Source organism: Culex quinquefasciatus, chromosome 1 (genome assembly GCF_015732765.1).
Source record: "Culex quinquefasciatus strain JHB chromosome 1, VPISU_Cqui_1.0_pri_paternal, whole genome shotgun sequence".
Taxonomy (NCBI): Eukaryota; Metazoa; Arthropoda; class Insecta; order Diptera; family Culicidae; genus Culex; species Culex quinquefasciatus.
Genome location: NC_051861.1, coordinates 77,257,953 through 77,277,412, shown reverse-complemented (window position 1 = coordinate 77,277,412; position 19,460 = coordinate 77,257,953). Strand labels below are relative to the sequence as shown.

General features: G+C 36.9%; 1 protein-coding gene across 1 annotated transcript; it reads right to left on the bottom strand.

The window, feature by feature from the left end:
- Positions 1–1,785: 1,785 nt before the first annotated feature.
- Positions 1,786–15,777, bottom strand: LOC6038485 (alanine--glyoxylate aminotransferase 2-like). Its single transcript, XM_001848230.2, has 7 exons — positions 15,336–15,777; positions 12,972–13,090; positions 8,275–8,509; positions 3,146–3,239; positions 2,765–2,967; positions 2,479–2,698; positions 1,786–2,421 (listed from the first exon to the last, which is right to left on the bottom strand). The coding sequence occupies exons 1-7, from the start codon at positions 15,407–15,409 to the stop codon at positions 1,894–1,896; spliced, it is 1,473 nt and encodes a 490-aa protein (XP_001848282.2). The 5' UTR covers positions 15,410–15,777; the 3' UTR covers positions 1,786–1,893.
- Between the last annotated feature and the right edge of the window lie 3,683 nt (positions 15,778–19,460).

Below are 19,460 nucleotides of genomic sequence, written 5' to 3'. Positions count from 1 at the left end.
TAAAACACAATAATGCGGTTTTCAACGCACCGCTTTATTCGTCCATCTTCGGTTTTGAATTTTTCATCGTGACGTTTTACGGTTCGCGATTTTTAGATTTTCCGGCGGGACAGTTCCGTGAGAAGTTCTTTCGCTAGTTTAGTGTTTTGAGTGGTACAAGAATTAAGACATATTTTTTCATGTGATTTGGGTGTTGTGAAGAAGTGACACTTTGAGGAGAAATCTCGGTAACCGAACGGAGTTTTTTGGAGCCATTTGTTGCATTTTGGTCAGAAATTTCTGCCGATACAGGAGGTGGCCTTCAAGAGAAAATGGGTGTATTTTCCATGTTTTTATTGTTGTAAAGTTGTGAAAATTGCTGAGGAAAATGTTGAAAAAGTTGAGTAGTGAGTGAAGAGGGCGGGAGTAGGCAACGTTTGCTGAGATTGGCGGCTCGATTTCTGATCAAAATGCAGGCGGCTTGAGAAGTCGCCGGATTCGTGACGAAATAGTGAATGTAATCGCTGCCGGTTTGACGGATGATGCTGCTTTTCGGGTGAGAAACTTCCAATTGGAAATATGGAGCAGCCGTTACTGACTGGCTACGGTGTTCGCTTTGTAAGCGAATGATACTGGGTTCGATTCCCATCTGCTCCAAACGAGAAAGATCAGGAAAGATGAATTTCATGAACGAAACATCAAAGTCGCTCGAACCGGGGTTCGATCCCCCGTCCTTTGGATTGGTAGAATTAGGAATACTACTACTACAAACTATATACGTGCTGGGTCTTTGTCCATTTGACAAGGACTCGGAAGTGCTAAATAACGTTTGAATTCGATTGATGCAAACGTTCTTTGGGGCGGGGCTTGTCGATTCTAGCTGAAGTACCTCGCGCACGGCTAGCCTGCGTAGAAATGGGTCACCGAAGCTCGGCAGAGCTAACACCTACCAAATGCCTATGCGAGTTATTTGCATGTATAGGATTTAAAATCTAAAATACATGGAAACAACTCAATTTGTAAGAAGCGACCGCGTGGTCCCGTTTGGTTGGTTGCACACACACACACACACACCGCTTTATTCGTCCATCTTCGTACACAGACTGACTCACTCCCGCTCACACGCTTATCTTCGTTTACCTAAACTGAACACTAATTTAGGCATAACACGGCTAATCTAGAATGCCACACCCCTTTAGCTATGGATGGCGATGTGCTGGGGGAGGTGAGCGAGTTCGTGTACTACTGATCACTGGTAACGGCCGGCAACGACACCAGCCTAGAGATCCACATTCGTATCCACTCTACGAATCGCGCCTTTGGATTATGGATAACCTTGACATCTGATTGAGTGCAACCCGACACGAAGCTAACCCTGTACAAGACATTGATTAGACCGGTTGCCCTCTTATTTGGCAGTTCAGCAATACTTAAAATAGTGATTCTTAACATTATTGCTCCATGCTTCCCTTGGATTGTTTTCAGGTGCTTCATTCCATTTTCATTAAAAATCTAAATGCGAGGTTTTGTCAGTAAGTGTTAACAAATCTAGAACAGCAAAGCAGTTGGTAAGTGAAACTCATCAAGTTGGTCGCGGAAAGGGGGCCTGTCGATGTCGAAATCGTTGGAAGAACGTTCCAAGTGGTAGTCGACCAAGCAGAAACTGAGCGGGAAGTAGAGAAGGTATAGGGAACCGAGTCTCTTTGTCTTATCGTTTTTTTTTTGTATTTTCTTTCGGTAATAAATGGTAGCACTGTAAAATAAGACAATATTTTATTACATCAAATGAAAAGTGGAAGTAAGTTCTTTAAAATTTTAAGAGTATGGTTTATTTCTTACCTATTTTTAAAACAAATAAGTATTATTGCTTCGTTATTTAAAATATATAAATCAGTTAAAACCGGTCGTGAAGCTTCAAACAGACTTGATCATTTGATCACGCTTTTCACTGAGGGCGCCGTTGGCCAGATTACACAACCCTCCGGTGACCGATGCCGGCATCGGAACCGTCGATCTCGACTCGCTGCCTCCGTTCACCTGGCCCTTTTCTAGATTCTCCATAAAGCTCAAACATTCTCGTATTGCGTACAAAAACTGGTCCGCATTCGCGGCGTTGAACACCATCGGGGGCTTCAGCTTGATCACGTTATCGTCCGGCCCGTCACTGCTGACGAGAATTTTGTGCACCTTCTTCATCCGATCCACCACAGCTTTGGCGGTCTTGGTGGCCGGTGTTCGCGCCTTACGATTCGTAACCAGCTCGATACCCACAAACAGCCCCGTCCCGCGGATGTCGCCGACCATTTCGTACTCGAAACGCAACGCACGACACTGTTCTAGTAGGTACTTGCCCACATTTAAAGCGTTTTCCTGGAGCTTTTCTTCGTCGATGACCCGCATAACGGCGTTCGCTATCGCACAGGAGACTGGATTTCCACCGTACTGAAATTAAAGTTAGGTTTAGATGTTGGAAGAACTATGAGTTGCGCGTTGGCTTACGGTATTAAAGTAGCAAACTCCGGTGGAAGCAAAGCTTTCGGCAATTTCCGGCGTGGTGACGACGGCGCCGACCGGATGTCCATTGCCCATCGGTTTGGCCACGGTCACGATATCTGGAATGACCTCGTGCGGCTCAAAGGCCCAGTAGTGGGTGCCAATGCGGCCAAAGCCCACCTGAACCTCATCGGCAATCGTGACACCTCCGGCATCGCGGATAATCCTATAGAAATAAGCCAAGGTCAGTCAAATCTACCGTTAATACCAACAATAACTATCCACAACTCACTTGTACACCTTCTTGAAGTAATCCTTCGGCGGGATAATCTGTCCACCACAACTCTGCAAACTTTCGGCAATAAAGGCCGCGATGCCGCTCGGGCTGCTTTCGACCAGTCGCGCTACCTCGTCCGCATACAGCTGGCCCAGATCAGTACCCTCGGGAAAATCGCAATCCCGGATCTTGCCACGATACACGTCCGGGCAGGGTGCCTATGAACGGAATTCGTAGTTTTTTTGTGTGTTTTGCGTTTCTCTTTCATCAGCATGCACGCGAAGATGCGGCGAAGTGTGTTTTTCGGTGGTGCCTTTCGAGAATTTTTTTTTCGGCACGCGGATTTGAAGAATGTTGAAGGATGAACATGATATCGATTCAAGCCTCGATACTTACGACGTGCACAAAGTCCGGCTTCGGATCGCCGCCCGGTTGGTTAAACTTGTACGGCGAGATGTCCATCACGGCGGATACGTGACCGTGGTAGGCACTGCAAGGAGAAAATTTAGTATTCATTTATATTTTAACCTTTTTAAGTTTAAAATATTCATATTATAATCTAAAACTACCAAACTGTGACATCACGCCAATGTATTCTTTAAAATTTTAAGCTATGATTCAAGTCAAGCCAACGCGATAGCTATGCAGCTTAGATGGCATGTCGTCGCTATTCAAGGAAAACCTCCCCTAATATATTTCCTTCTTCGCAGAATTCGAATCGGTAGATAAGAGAGGGAGGGCATTGCAAGCAAAAGTGTAACGAAAGCCGTGGGAACAAATTTCGCCTTTTTAGGGCATCTCCACCGCAGAGATCTAATTGCGTGGCAAACCTATCGGTTGGATCCCCATTTTTAGCTTTGCTCCGTAGCTAATACACGTTTTCGCACCGCTGGGAGCTAATTTGGCTACCGAATCAAGCCCACCGCGGGGATCTAATTTATTCATTTTCAAATTCTAGCCGTTTTGTTGATCGAAATCAATAAAACTACATTCTAGCATGATAGAACATGCTTCCAATTGCATTATATGTCCTAATTGTTTGCTTACATCAATAAAATATCATTTTCAAATTTTTAAAGAGTTCATCCGATTTGCTCCCGACATGTTTGCACCCCAACTTTCGCACCGCGGGTAGCAAAGCTAAAGCTAAATTAGCCTTCGAGTTCATTCAGCGAAGAAAAAGTTCATCGGGGATCCGTTGAGTAGCCAAGATAGGTGCTCGAGAAGTCTCCGAGCTGCCGGTGGCTAATTTTTTCAGCGATTTTTTGAATTATTTGTATTTGTTTTGGTTGAAGATGCATTTATTTTGAATATCAAATTTGAATGAATATTAAAGAAACCAGTAATTAAGTTCAAAACGATTTTATTAAATAAAAACATTGCGGATTTTTTTTTAAACAAAAAATAATCAACAACATATATTAATATAAGCAAATCATCACCGAAAATTTAAACATGAATGTTCAAAATTTAAAAATAACTAAACTGATTTGAACATTTTTAAGTAATGTATAAAATTCAAATATATATCAAGCGAAACAATGTTTATGGGCCAATGTGAGTTTGTAAACAGAGGGTGTATTTTGCTCACGTCAGTGAGGAGTAAGAAAAAATTACGAATACGTTTATTTTTATTATATATTTTTTTCATTTCCGAATTACCGAAATTACAGAATTATTTATTTTTTTCATTTCATTTAAAAATATTTTGAATGGTTGTACCGTAAAGGCTGATGCGCAGATCCGAAGGAACGAAAAACTCCATATAAAAAACGCCCAAGAAATGGTCAGGGAAAAAGTCACGGAGGGTCACGAAAAGATTTTTCTTAAGCGGAACGCAGCATAAACGAAAAGTGGCGTTTGACGATTCTTCGCGCGGTGCTTGTTTGCAATATGTTCTGATGAAAAAATCGAAGAATTGGAATTTCCATTTTTAATAATCTTGTATTCGATATAATAATATTTAAAATCCCCGTCGAATCTCAAAATACAGAATTTTGAAATTAAAAGGACAGATATAGTTTTTTCGTTTTTTGGTCGAAATGGAGTAAAAAAAGAAGTTATCTTTATAGCTGTCGGCCACTATTGCTAGTACCAATCAGCAACCTCTGGATTGTGAGTCCAGTGCGCTGTCCAATTGATCCACATGGACGGGATCGAAATTAAGTAAAATTTTCAAATTTAGGAAAAACCCGAAATTCTAACATTCAAAAACAAATTTTTTATCAAAGATAAAAATAAAATGAATTCAATATCAGGAATTTGAAAATTGAGAATTTAAGAATTTAAGAATTTAGGAATTTAAGAATTTAAGAATTTAAGAATTTAAGAATTTAAGAATTTAAGAATTTAAGAATTTAAGAACTTAAGAATTTAAGAATTTAAGAATTTAAGAATTTAAGAATTTAAGAATTTAAGAATTTAAGAATTTAAGAATTTAAGAATTTAAGAATTTAAGAATTTAAGAATTTAAGAATTTAAGAATTTAAGAATTTAAGAATTTAAGAATTTAAGAATTTAAGAATTAAGAATTTAAGAATTTAAGAATTTAGAATTTAAGAATTTAAGAATCAAGAATTTAAGAATTTAAGAATTTAAGAATTTAAGAATTTAAGAATTTAAGAATTTAAGAATTTAAGAATTTAAGAATTTAAGAATTTAAGAATTTAAGAATTTAAGAATTTAAGAATTTAAGAATTTAAGAATTTAAGAATTTAAGAATTTAAGAATTTAAGAATTTAAGAATTTAAGAATTTAAGAATTTAAGAATTTAAGAATTTAAGAATTTAAGAATTAAGAATTTAAGAATTTAAGAATTTAAGAATTTAAGAATTTAAGAATTTAAGAATTTAAGAATTTAAGAATTTAAGAATTTAAGAATTTAAGAATTTAAGAATTTAAGAATTTAAGAATTTAATTTAAGAATTTAAGAATTTAAGAATTTAAGAATTTAAGAATTTAAGAATTTAAGAATTTAAGAATTTAAGCCTCCAAGACTTAAGAATTTAAGAATTTAAGAACCTAATAGAACTCAAGAACTTAAGAATTCAAGAACTCCAAGAACTCAAGAACTTAAGAACTGAAAGAACTTCAAGAACTCCAAGAATCCCAAGAATCCCAAGAATCTAAATAACCTTAAGAACTTAAGAATCCTTAAGAACCTAAGAACTTAAGAACTGAAGAACCTAAGAATTTAAGAATTCAAGAACTTAAAGAACTTAAGAACTAAAATTTAAGAATTTCAGAATTCAATAGAACTTAAGAATTCAAGAATCTTAAGAACTCAAGAATCCTAAGAATTTCAAGAATTCATTAATCAAAGAATTAAGAATTTAAGAAGTAAGAACTTAAGAATCTAAGAATCAAAGAAGTTGAAGAACCTTAAGAATCTTAAGAACCTAGAATTTAAGAATCCCAAGAATCCCAAGAATCCTAAGAATTTAAGAAGTAAGAATTTAAGAACTCAGAATTTAAGAACTTAAGAATTTAATAAATTTAAGAACTCAATAAGACAAGAATTAAGAACTCAAAGAATCTTAAGAATTCTTAAGAATTTAAGAATCCTAATTTAAGAATTAAGAATTCAATGCAATTTTAAGAATATAAATCAGTTAAAACTCAAGAACTTCAACAACTTGAAGAATCCCAAGAACCTACAACTCAAGAATTTAAGAATCCTTAAGAATCCCAAGAACCTAAGAATCCCAAGAATCCCAAGAACTTAAGAATCCTAAGAATCTAAGAATCTAAGAATTTAAGAATTTAAGAATCCAAGAACTCAATAATTCAAGAATTTAAGAATTTAAGAATCCCAAGAATTTTAAGAATCCTTAAGAATCCTTCCAAAGAACCTAAGAATTGAAGAATTTAAGAACTCCAAGAATTTAAGAATCCCAAGAACCTAAGAACCTAAGAACTCCAAGAACCTAACTCATTAACGCCAAGAATTAAGAACTCAAGAACTCAAGAACTTAAGAACTCAAGAACTCCAAGAATTCAAGAATTGGAAGAATCCAAGAATCCCAATAAATTTGGGCTGAATTCAAGAACTAAGAACCTAAGAATTTAAGAATTTAAGAATTTAAGAATTTAAGAATTTAAGAATTAAGAATTTAAGAATTTACGAATTTAAGAATTCAATTTGGAATTTGGCTAAAGGAGTATCGCGAGGATAATTTTTCAAAATTGATTTAAAAATCCATTTTAAATTCTTTGTGGTCTTACTCAGAAAAATAAGCTTTATCACTGTAAACAATAACATCAGCAATCTAGGCTTCATTTTAGGACCCAATTGTGCTCGGATTGCTTGTTTTCAAATCCGTATTGGCTTATTTAAAATGTTTTGCTTGAATTTTGCTTTTTACTCAATACAAATGATTTGTCTCTTGCATGTCCGGCAGTAGATCGACAATGCGTTGACCAAAATTAGTCAAACACAGCCCCAATCTAACCTAAACAATAAAACTGCATCACCCCAGATAACCAAAAGTCATTTTTCATGCGTAAACTTGCAGCACGGGAGGGAAAATATCTCCAAACTCGAAGAATTGAAATCGAGAAATCAATCATCACTCCTAATGTAAACATTTACTGACGTGAGCAGGATAAACTCTTTGTTTACAAACTCACATTGGCCCAATTACATTGTTTTGCTTGAAAAAACCATCCGTCACACGATTTGCTCCCGGTAGATCCCGGAGCTAACCTGAGTTTTGTTTAGATTCGGATGAACACGGATGAACTCGAACCTAAATTAGCTCTCGCACAAGTACCGCGGTGGGCTTGACGCGGGTGCCAAATTAGGTTTGCAACGCAATTAGGTCCCTGCGGTGGAGATGCCCTTAGAGGGCAAAGCCCAGACGGGTTATCTTAACGATTCGAAGACTGCGAAAGATAACGTTTTATTTAGATCTGGATCTGAGGCTCAACGATGTGGGGGTCAGGCTGAACCGATAAACTGACTAGACTGTTCAACTTTTCGATTGGCATTGTGAAAATTGTTTGATACAAACAATCAATTGAACAAACCTACGTTTACACGCTTTTTTTAGTTTCAAGATCAAATTCAGTGAAAAAAGTGCATTGGTAATGTCACAAGCATAACCATAATAACCAAATCTGAAAGGCTAGTTTCCAAAGCTGCCACTTGGTGTCGCATGAAAGCTACTTACAACTAATGCCAACATTTGGACTTGCATATTTTAAACTGAACCATTTAAAACGGTTGTTTTCAGTAGTTTTTTTGCCAAAGACACCAAATCATTTTAAAACCCGTTTTGTTCAATAATTAGATTACAATTTCATTCAACCTAACAAATTGAAGAGAAACTAATAAATTTCAATTAGGTAGTTCTTAAAAAGCGAATCTTCTTGTTTTCGTTTTCGTTTTACGGAGCAAGGTGGGGGACGCGGCCTCAAGTCAGTCCTTTCCCGGTTTCTTGTGGAAAAAAGGTGTGGAAATTAGGTAGTTCTGAATGAGCGAATCTTCTCCGCAATTAAACATTTTCAATATAAACCGCACTCACTGATCCAGCGTGATGACCTCGTGCCGTTTGGTGTGCTGGCGTGCCAGCCTTAGCGCCAGATCGTTCGCCTCCGAGCCGGAATTGACAAAGTAGCAAACGGACAGATCGCCGGGCATCTTTGCCGCCAGCGTTTGGGCACACTTGACCAGCTCGTCGTGCAGGAAGCGATTGTTGGTGGACAGCGTTGCCAGCTGGCGAGATCCGGCTTCCACCACCTTGGGGTGGCAGTGGCCAACTGTTGGAAAGAGGAAAAGGCGAGTTAATTTATTAAAATCGGATTAAAAATATACAGGTACTGTCGAAAAGTGTGTCGCATTGCATCACATTTGGGCTTGTGCAAGCTGCTCAAGATCTCAACCTTGACGAAGGAGTTGTCTGCAAAAATGCCATGTGGCGGTTGGACCACGTGCTGCCCTGCTACAACAGCCTGTAAATCCGGTCTTGCGAGGTGTCGCCCCGTCCGTCCGTGGTCAACATGGGATATTTATGCGTAAGCGGGTAGCGTACACATGTTTATACGAGACAGATAATTTTGTTTGCGAAACTCAACTCGGGCATTATAAATAATAAATGCAAAGTTGACTGGTCCCATTACAGGTCCAATTGCACTTTGCTCGAGGGTGTGCAAATAGACAACAAACAATGAACCTTGTCGTTCTTCATATAATCGTGTACAGTCGTCCCACCTCTAGAGAGAACCAAAGTTTGTTTACATCCGTAAGAAAAAAGTGTTCCGAATTTGTGGATTTCAAGGGTCAAAGTTTTTCTTCAAAAACTTGATGCGAAAGTTACAATTTGCAGTTGTTTGATACAGCATTCGAAAGATCGCAAGAAAAGCTTTCAAATGAAGGTTAAAAGAAAATCATTAAGTTCAATTATCGATTTGCTATGATTGTTTGAACATTGGCCGATCTGTAAACTGTTCCGAATATGAGGGATGACTGTATGCGAAACCCAGCCACGCTTATAGTGATGTTGATGGCGCTGATGATGTCCCGACAACGAGATGATAAGCTACTTGTAGAACACAAATATTTACCGTTTTGCGCGCGCTCGCGCTTTAAACAAAATAATTCGCACCCTCTAGAAGTGGGTGAGTGACAGTTTGTTAACAGTGATAAGGTAAATTTGTTAAATCAGTTTAATTTGACTACACACAGCTTCAAGTTTTTGTATTGTTTAGTACATTTGAGCATCCCCGAGCTGAACAACGCTCAATAAAGCGGCCAGGCCTACTGTGTTGCATTAAACTGTGAAAGGGCAATTTGTAGGAGAGAAAGAAATGGATATACCGAATTAAACACTCCGGAACTGTTACGATGTGGTGTGATTTGGAGTGTGCATCGAAAATGTAAAACTACACTCAAAATCAGAAGTATCCCTCAAAAGGGTACTTTCAATCCTCAAAAAGGATACTTTTTATCCTTTTCATAAGTTCACCGGCGTCACCCTTTTAAAAGGGTATGTCAAAATCAGTACATTTTCGATACCCTTTTAAAGGGTGACGACGGGTGAACTTGAAAAAGGATACTTTTCACTTTGAGTGTATATTTGGGAGTTTCAAACAAGGTTTCAAACTTCTTCCAAACATTAGCGGTTTAGATGAGAGATAATCGTCCTTCATACTTAATTTAATGAATTTTACACTCCTTATAAATAATCTTGTTTCTGTATTATTTTTTGTTTTATCCATTCTTTCACTTAGTCGTTTTGATATTCTTTGAAACACGATTCTGTACTTATGTTGTAAGTTTTTCTAATCTGAATCTACATACATGAGCAGTTATTTAAATTATTTCACTAGATAAAAGTGAGACTTTTAATAATTTATTTTTGTGATTAGCCATTATATCAAACATTTTTTGGTGTTATTTAATCTATTAAGCATGCTGTTCTCTACGTAATTTTAGGACAAATATTCTTACTTGAAAACATTTCTGTGAATTTGTTTTTTTTAAACAAGCATTTTTTAATAATCAAAATTTATTCTTCATTCTATGATAAATAACACTTCTTGAACAGTTTAATGAGGAAAACGTTTTTAATAAAAGTTCGTGAATTTACTTCTCATTTAAACAATGTTTTTCGTATTATAATTTTTGGGACATCATTAACCACGTGGAAACTTGGGGTGGAGGGTGTTTGGGATTTCTAAAAGTTGTCCACGCTCCTGAAAACATGAATGTTCTCGGCGGGGTTCGATCCCCTGCCCTTTCGTGCAGGCGCATTTGAAATAAACCTACATTACCTCGCCAAAAATTGCCAGGGCGATACAGAATTCATCCAATAAAAGATGAGAAGAAAGGTTAAATTTTCATAACAACCTATCCCTCATGGGTTTCCTATGCTGATAGGACCTTTTGAAAATTTAATCTAGATATTGAAAAAGCTTTCCTATTAGAAATTAGAACACAGGAAGAATTCGAACAACAATGCAAACGGTCGTAACCACTCGCCTAGGGTGGCTCCTTAGACCATTCACCTTCCCAAAAACCGTCTCAAAGCAAAACATACTTGGGGACACCGTGGTGATTTGCCCTTGACCCCTTAAATTTTTTTTTGTCTTTTGCTCGTTTGGTAGCTCCGTTTGACAGTTCTCGTGCTTCGATTGATACCTTTGGTTTGAGTTGGCCGTTCTCAAATAAGCTCCAGGTTCTCTAGTGCGCAGTGGAGATGGGAGCGGCCGGCAATGGACGACTGTCATGGTGTTGAGAAATCTGGTTCAGGTGGAGTTGGTTCTATTGGCTCTATTGGGGAACTTATGTAAGGCTAATTTGCATTGGCTTAGGTTTCAAAAGAATTGTTTTAATTGTTCCATTCGGAAGACTTGGCATTGGAAAAAAAATCTATCCAACCTATTAATGTGTCTGGACCAAAGAATATTTTGTTCATATTTGTGCAAAAAAAGTGTCTTATATTGAACGTGAACTCAATATTCAATAAGCATTCAACATAATTGGTTTAGTATTGATGTAAATCAAATAACCAAGCGTGGTCAAACAGCTGGTGAAGTCAGCTCAACCTGTTCCCTCACGATGATGACGAGCGTGAACAAGTCAGACTTCGGAAGCATGCCCTTTAGTTGGTCCATTTCACACTATCAGCTGGGACTTAAAAACGTGCTTCCCTCTCTGTGTAGTGGCAGTGCGCACGCCTTGGAATAGTAAACACTATCAGCTGGACGGAGTGATAACCTGCTGGAAACCAAGTTCCTTCAGGGCAAATATTTACACTCGTCGTCCGCGTCCAGATCCAGACAAGATAAGCTGACCAAAGTTTAGAATCAACGGAAAATTTGAACAAAACATCTTTTTTTAAAGAATTGATACGGAGTTGCTGTTATTGCCGAACCGAGTTTAGACTGTTGGCTTTAAGTCAAACGTGATAACCAGGGGGTCAAATGCGTCAACGGCGAAATTAATGACGACTGATAGGTACTTTCTTCCGAGTGATTATCGTCATTCAGAGTAGACGCAACTGTTAAAAGTGAGATTGTGAAAAATAGTTCACATTATTTCAAAGAGTGATCACTTATAAAAGAAATGTTTATTTTTTCGCAGCGACAACCTGGCTGAAAAAAAAACTCACTGAAATTTATTTTCGCTCGTGTTGTTATGTTATCACCTTTTTTTTCGTGACGGTAGAGTTTGTATATTTATGGCATTCGAATATATACCCACAGCAACAGAGGCTGACGGTTGCAAACAAAGACTCGGCATATATTTTCACTTATATTCTACACTCAAACTCCGATGGTTTGACACCAACTCTTGTCAACCCTTTTTACACGGAGTTCACATACACTACCAAACGTTTGTTTTGACAGTGTGCGTACAAACTAAAAAAGTGTCAAACGAAAAAGTTACCAACCACCGGGGGTTGAGTGTACTTTACTGCAAGCTCAACCATAAACATCCTAATGTGATCTAATTTAAAATCTATTTGAACATGTTTTATAATGATACATACTGGATACAATTTATTGAAATAAGATAAGGGTAGTAAACGGGTAAGTTTAAATAACATTTAAATTAAATCTCAATCCAACTTTCACCTTAATTCGCATGAAAAGTGACACCCATTTCAGTCATAACTTCAAGAGCTAGTTACTGACCAATGATCACTGCAATAATTAAATCAGCAACTATAGAGTTGAGTAGATGCAATCAAAACTGGTTTTTCTCAATTAGGTAACTGGTTCAACAAGCTTTAAAAGTGGAATGTTACCATTTAAAGTACTATAATGGCAATTGACCCACCTTCCAAGAACAAGCTATTCCTGAAAACGCTCCTTCTTGTTCAAGCTTAATTATTACAAATCTTAAAACCAAACCCAGCTAAAAACCGGTATTAAAGTAGGCGTATCTAAAATTCATAAATATCTTTATATGTCAAAGTCACACGTGCTTCTCTCAGTAAAACTATAAACATCGTCGCACGCCGTTTCTTGGCAACGGTTTGATTTTATTTACGCTCAGCTGATTTCTAGAGGAAACCCGCAGACATTGTGACTCTCGTAAAGACAAACTATTATTTTCTCTCGCTCTCTCGTTCTTTTTTTCTCTTTTGATTTAATATTAGAATTATAGAGAAATTGGAAATTGCATTTTACCACAATTTCTGAATGAAAGTGTTTGAATGGCCAAATCAGAAATAAAATTCCAACTTTAACGGAAATCATCACGGGTGACACTTACCATGGGCGACGTTGTTGATACAGTCAAGGTACTGGGTTCCCTCCTCGTCGTACATGTACTGCCCTTGGCCGCGAACTATTTTCAAAGGATCTGTCTTGTAGAAGAGTTGGCACGATTTGCTGCGAATAGTGAGAGAGGAATGGGAAATTGGGTCAGCACTTAGAATATAGGCTTTGTCTTGTCTCAGGTGGAAGGATATAAATATAAACTAAAACTGTCAAGAATAACAATTGATTTTATAAATTTATCTGACACTAATTACACAGCAATACAAATAAAAAAAAACTTGAGCAATTCTATGAGATTCCGGTCATTCGATTTTTTTTGTATATATATATATATATATATTTTTTTTTTTGTATCCGCCTGAAACTTTTTTGTGCCTTCGATATGGCCAAAGAAGCCATTTCGCATTATTAGTTTGTCCATATAATTTTCCACACAAATTTGGCAGCTGTCCAAATGATGTATGAAAATTAAAGAATCTGTATTTTTGAAGTTTTTTTTATTGATTTGGTGTCTTCGGCAAAGTGGTAGGTATGGATAAGGATTACACTGAAAAAAATATAAACGATACAAAAATTTTGGTGATTTTTAATTTCACTTTTTGTCACAAAAACTTGATTTGCAAAAAAACACTTTTTTTTAATATGTTTCAGGGGACATGTCAACTTTTCATAAATTTCCAGAATGTGTAAAAAATCATTTTTGTTCAGTGTAGTCCATACCTACAACTTTGCCAAAGACACCAAATATATCAAAAACCAAAAAGATACAGATGTTTGAATTTTCATATATCATTTTTTGTATGTACACTCACAGTTGCCAATTTTGTATGTAAAATTATATGGACAAACTAATAATGCAAAATGGCTTCTTTGGGCATACCCAAGGTACCAAAAAAGTTTCAGCCGGATTAAAAAGTACCAACAATAAAACCCAATAAAAAAACTATTTTTTACTTTTTTAAAATTTGCTCACTTTTAAAGTTATATGTAAATAAAAAATGATAACAGTTACCGTTGGTCAAGAGTGGAATATTTGCCATTTGGATTGTAGTTAAATTTTGCAAGAGTAAGAAATTTTCAAATCAAATTATTTTATACCGTAAACTGGGGTCAATCGGGACACATGGGGCGAATTGAGACAGCAGTTTTAACCATGTTGGAACACAATATTTTGATTTTTCTGGTTGGTTTCGGTTAGAACAGACTCAGACCAACAAAATGTGTACATTAGGGTTACAAGAAAAAATGGAAATTTCGGAAAATCGCAAGAGATACCCCCTGGATCGATTCATTAGGCAAAAACAAGTAACAGTGCCAATTTTGAGCCAAATCGGTTAAGGCTAAGGGGTCGCTTTTCATCGTTTAAGTTTATATGTGGAAAATCACAAAAAGGTATGGGGAAAAACATCGCTTCAGGATTTTTGCAGCAGGTGGCGCAGGTCTCGCTCAAAATTGACCAAGTGTGAGATTCTTGTAGGAAATTTAATTACCTACAACTTTGTAGAAGGGTGCAAGACGATCCGAGTTTATCCTGATGAGTTATTAGCAATGCGATGAAAAGAAATCGGCTTATATACTTGAAAGTATACAAGGGGTATATAGGAAGTATACAAGAAAATTTTTTTTTCTGGAAAAATCACCAAAAATTAGGATCCGATTTGGGTCAAAATTGGCACAGATACTTATTTTTGCATTATGAATCGAGTCAGATGGTATCTCTGATGTCGATTTATTTTTATTGTCACCCTAGTGTACATCCATTTCCAAATTTAAAAGCTTTAAGAGCTCTAGAAACTGCTGTCCCTATTCAGACTGAAGTCCCGATTCGCCCAGATTACGGTATTCGTCAAGTTAAAAGTTAAATTTGCATACAAAACAAAAAAAAAATAGTTTTAATTTTCAGTATACTGAAAATATTTTTTTCAGAAATTTTTATTTTTTGTCAAAACATAGAGATGCATTCTGGTAAACCCTCAACCATTTGGGTTCGTTCAACATAATTTTGAATATTAGAAAATTTTGAAAGAAAACCTCATTAATACTAAGAAACTAGTAAAAAATTCGGTTTACAAAACAGTAGTATTGATTTATATTGCATTGTACAACCGTTGTTCATTTTAAATATATTTAAATGGTGGCTTTATTTTTTATACATTTGATTGAAAATAGACGTGCTGTGTATCTTGTGAACTTTTAAATAGCACAGGACTCGCTTAGCCAAACAGACCGTTACAAAAATAACAAACACCAAAGTGGATATAGAATTTGATTCTTACGTAACGCAACTGAAACTAAGATTTTTTGTTCAAGACAGATTTTGTTTATACTTTACACAAGTTTACTTTAATTTACTCACCCGATATGCTTGTTGCGGAGCTTAATGGTATCATTTTTCGGCATATCTTCTTTGGCTTCCATGATGTGCTGCATGGATTCACAATTTTTTCTTCTCACACAAAACACACAAAACAAACAAAATCTTAATTTCACACACGAAAAGGTACTTGTTTTTCGGTGGGTTGATGGCTATTGCGCACGTGCTATTTTTATTCTACACCAAAAGAAACACTGCTCTAAGGTCGAGGACGTCCCAAAGAGTTCAATCAACTGGCTTTAAAAATAGTACACAACCTATTTTCGTGTGTTTTTTTGCTGTTGTTGTAGGTAGTGTGGAAGGATTTGCCAGCTGTGCCACGCCGTGCTGCTAAGCCGCAAACGACCCCGCTTAGACACCACAAAGGAGGAGGAGGAGGTTGATGCTTTTCATCGGAATGATAACGTCAAACTGAGTCAAAACGGTGGAGGCTCGCTACTATTTGTATTCGTCGTACGATCTCTCAAAACTCTTGACGGGAGAAGTTGATTTGACTCTCGCGTTGCTCATGATGAGAGACTAGACAGACCATATGATATGGATGGGGTAAAATGTAAATGGTGATGAGGATGAAAAGGATGTTGAACTCTCAAATCGGAAGCTTATCATCATTTGTTTAAACTGAAAGCACAAAGCATGATCAGCAAAAAAAACTGCGAAATCAAAAAACACTCTGTTTAGCGATATTTAACAATTAGAGTTAAAATAAAATCTCTTTATGGTACACAAATAACATTAAAATTTTACATAAATGCAACATATTTATAAACTAGTTCACTGCATAATTGTCCCGGGGGTCTCAATTAGCTCTATGTGATCCACTCTTACCACCCGTATTGGTACATAATGCTTCGTAAAACTAATGATTCGTGAAATTTTTTGAAATTAAATATGCCTTTATTGAACTTTTTTATAATAATTATATTTCATTTACATGTTAAGTGGTATGGCTTAATGCTCTTCATCTTTGTTGTATTTTTCGTTTTATTATTAACTGTTCACATTCATTTATATACATCAAAGTGTTTTACATTTTTGCATTGAATCTAATACATTTGAGTAAAAAGGCAACAACTAATCCTTAAAAAAAGGAAATTCATTGAAATATTCAAAATCATTAGAACGAGTTAGCTACGAACTGTATTTTAAGATAAATCCTCCAAGCGTTCTTACTTGTTCCTGGCGAGTTTTGCACCCACGCAGAGTTTTTGTCATCTTGATGAAAATGTTCAGAAGTTCTTGTGGTGAAAACAGGTCACTACTGCCTTCACCCGTTGATGCTGGTTGGTTTTCCCTCGATTGCTGACTGAAACTTGGTGGTGTTGTTTTCTCTGCAACTTTTTGCCGCTGATTCGACTCGTCATCTTGAAGACTTCGGTCACGTTCAACTTAAGAGTTTTTAGCTCTTCTTTCAGCAAACTAACATCCATGTCGTACAGGCCACGGAGGACCTGTTTCATGGGGCGTTTATGGGATCGTCATGGCTGTAGTATTCAATCTTTGTGTTGTTCAGGAAATCCCGAACGTAGTTGTAATCCTTTCTGCCAGGTAGCAGAATTTTGAGTCCATCAGCACACACGCGAATGGAAGCTCGTAAAGCACCAGATTTGATAAACCCTATCAGCCACTTTCGCACCGAATCCGATGACGACTGGGCCCAGTTAAAATGCAGTAGAGCAATTCTCTACGAAATCGGTCTTTTTTCTTAAATTTTATTTTTTGTATTTTTTATCCGACTGAAACTATTTTGGTGCCTTCGGTATGCCCAAAGAAGCCATTTTGCATCATTAGTTTGTCCATATAATTTTCCAAACAAATTTGGCAGCTGGCCATACAAAAATGATGTATGAAAATTCAAAAATCTGTATCTTTTGAAGGAATTTTTTGATCGATTTGGTGTTTTGGGCAAAGTTGTAGATATGGATATGGACTACACTGAAAATAATTGATACACGGTAAAAAAAATTTGGTGATTTTTTATTTAACTTTTCGTCACTAAAACTTGATTTGCAAAAAAACACTATTTTTTTATATATGTTTTAGATGACATCGAATGCCAACTTTTCAGAAATTTCCAGGTTGTGCAAAAAATCTTTGCGCGAGTTATGCATTTTTGAATCAATACTAATTTTTCAAAAAATCGAAAAATTGGTCGCAAAAATTTTTCAACTTCATTTTTCGATGTAAATTCAAATTTGCAATCAAAAAGTACTTTAGTGAAATTTTGATTAAGTGCACCGTTTTCAAGTTAAATCCATTTTTAAGTGACTTTTTTGAAAATAGTCGCAGTTTTTGAAATTAGTGCACATGTTTGCCCACCTTAGAAAAAAATTGTTTGAAAGGCTGAGAAAATTTTCTATATTTTGCTGTTTTCTAAGTCCCATTCAAACAACACACCATTTTCTAATGTCGATATCTCAGCAACTAATGGTCCGATTTTCAATGTTAAAATATGAAACGCTCGTGAAATTTTTCGATCTTTTCGAAAAAAATATTTTAAAAATTTTTAAACCAAGACTAACATTTTAAAAGGGCGTAATATTGAATGTTTGGCCCTTTTAAAATGTTAGTCTTGGTTTAAAAAAATTTAACATTTTTTCGAAAAGCAAAAACTGGAAATTTGGTTTATTGGACCTTTTCAAAAAAACTCCAGAAATAGAAGCTAGAAATGGTTGACACCCTGTAGATGTGCCACCCTGTCTTCCAACCACGTCAACATTTCTTGGAATAAGTAGCTTAACAACTTTTCCTAAGACACCAACGCTTTAAAAGGTCACCAGTAGAAGTTAGGTAGGTGTGTCACCCTGCATGTCAATAATTTTAACCTTCGGGAAGTCGCGCTAGTGTACTTTGTGCACCAGATTTGGGAAACTTAAAAAAACAGTAGTTTTTCATGAAACAATCAAGCCGTAGCCTTGATATATGCTCAAGTTAAACATTTTTACTGACGGAAACAAGTTAACCTAAGACATTGTTGAGTAAAAACTATTTTTAATATATTTTTTAAAATAGTGTTTTTGGGTTGGTGCACAAAGTACACCAGCGACTGCTCGTGTAAGTATTTTTTGGTGGAATGAATACTCGAAGTTACACATTGTTTTTATAAGTCTCAATCAGGATCAATTGACCCCAAAACTGTTTCATTGTAATCAGGAGGCCGCTAATTCCGACTTGATGAAAATATGGGTTCTGAGTACGGTCCGGTGGCCCTTGGGGATGTTCCGAAGAGGGGACATTTTCAGAAATCCGGTCCACAAGGCATGATGGGTGTCAAACTTCATAATTTTCAACGGCAAACCTCAATATGAACATTTTTAGTGCAATAGGTGATCTGGCCACAATACGGACTTTCCCAGTGGCCCCGGGGATGTTCCGAAGAAGGGACATTTCCAAAATTCCGGTCCGCAGGGCATGATGGATGTCAAACTTCATAATTTTCAACGGCAAACCTCAGTTTGAACATTTAAAGTGTCAGAGATGATCTGGCCACCATCCGAATCAATCCGGTGGCCCTTGGGGATGTTCCGAAGAGGGGACATTTTCAGAAATCCGGTCCACAAGGCATGATGGGTGTCAAACTTCATAATTTTCAACGGCAAACCTCAATATGAACATTTTTAGTGCAATAGGTGATCTGGCCACAATACGGACTAACCCGGTGGCCCCGGGGATGTTCCGAAGAGGGGACATTTCCGAAATCCGGTCCACAAGGCATGATAGGTGTCAAACTTCATTATTTTCAATGGCAAACCTCAATAGGAACATTTTTAGTGATCTGACCACAATACGGATTAACCCGGTGGCTCCGGGGATGTTCCGATGAGGGGACATTTTCGAAATTTCGGTCCGCAAGGCATGATGGGTGTCAAACTTCATAATTTTCAACGGCAAACCTCAATATGAACATTTTTAGTGCAATAGGTGATCTGGCCACAATATGGACTAACCCGTGGCCCTGAAGAAGGAGACATTTCCGGAAATCCGGTCCACAAGGCATGATGGGTGTCAAACTTCATTATTTTCAATGGCAATCCTCTATATGGACATTTTTAGTGTCATTGATGATCTGGCCACAATACGGACTACCCCGGTGGCCCCGGGGATGTT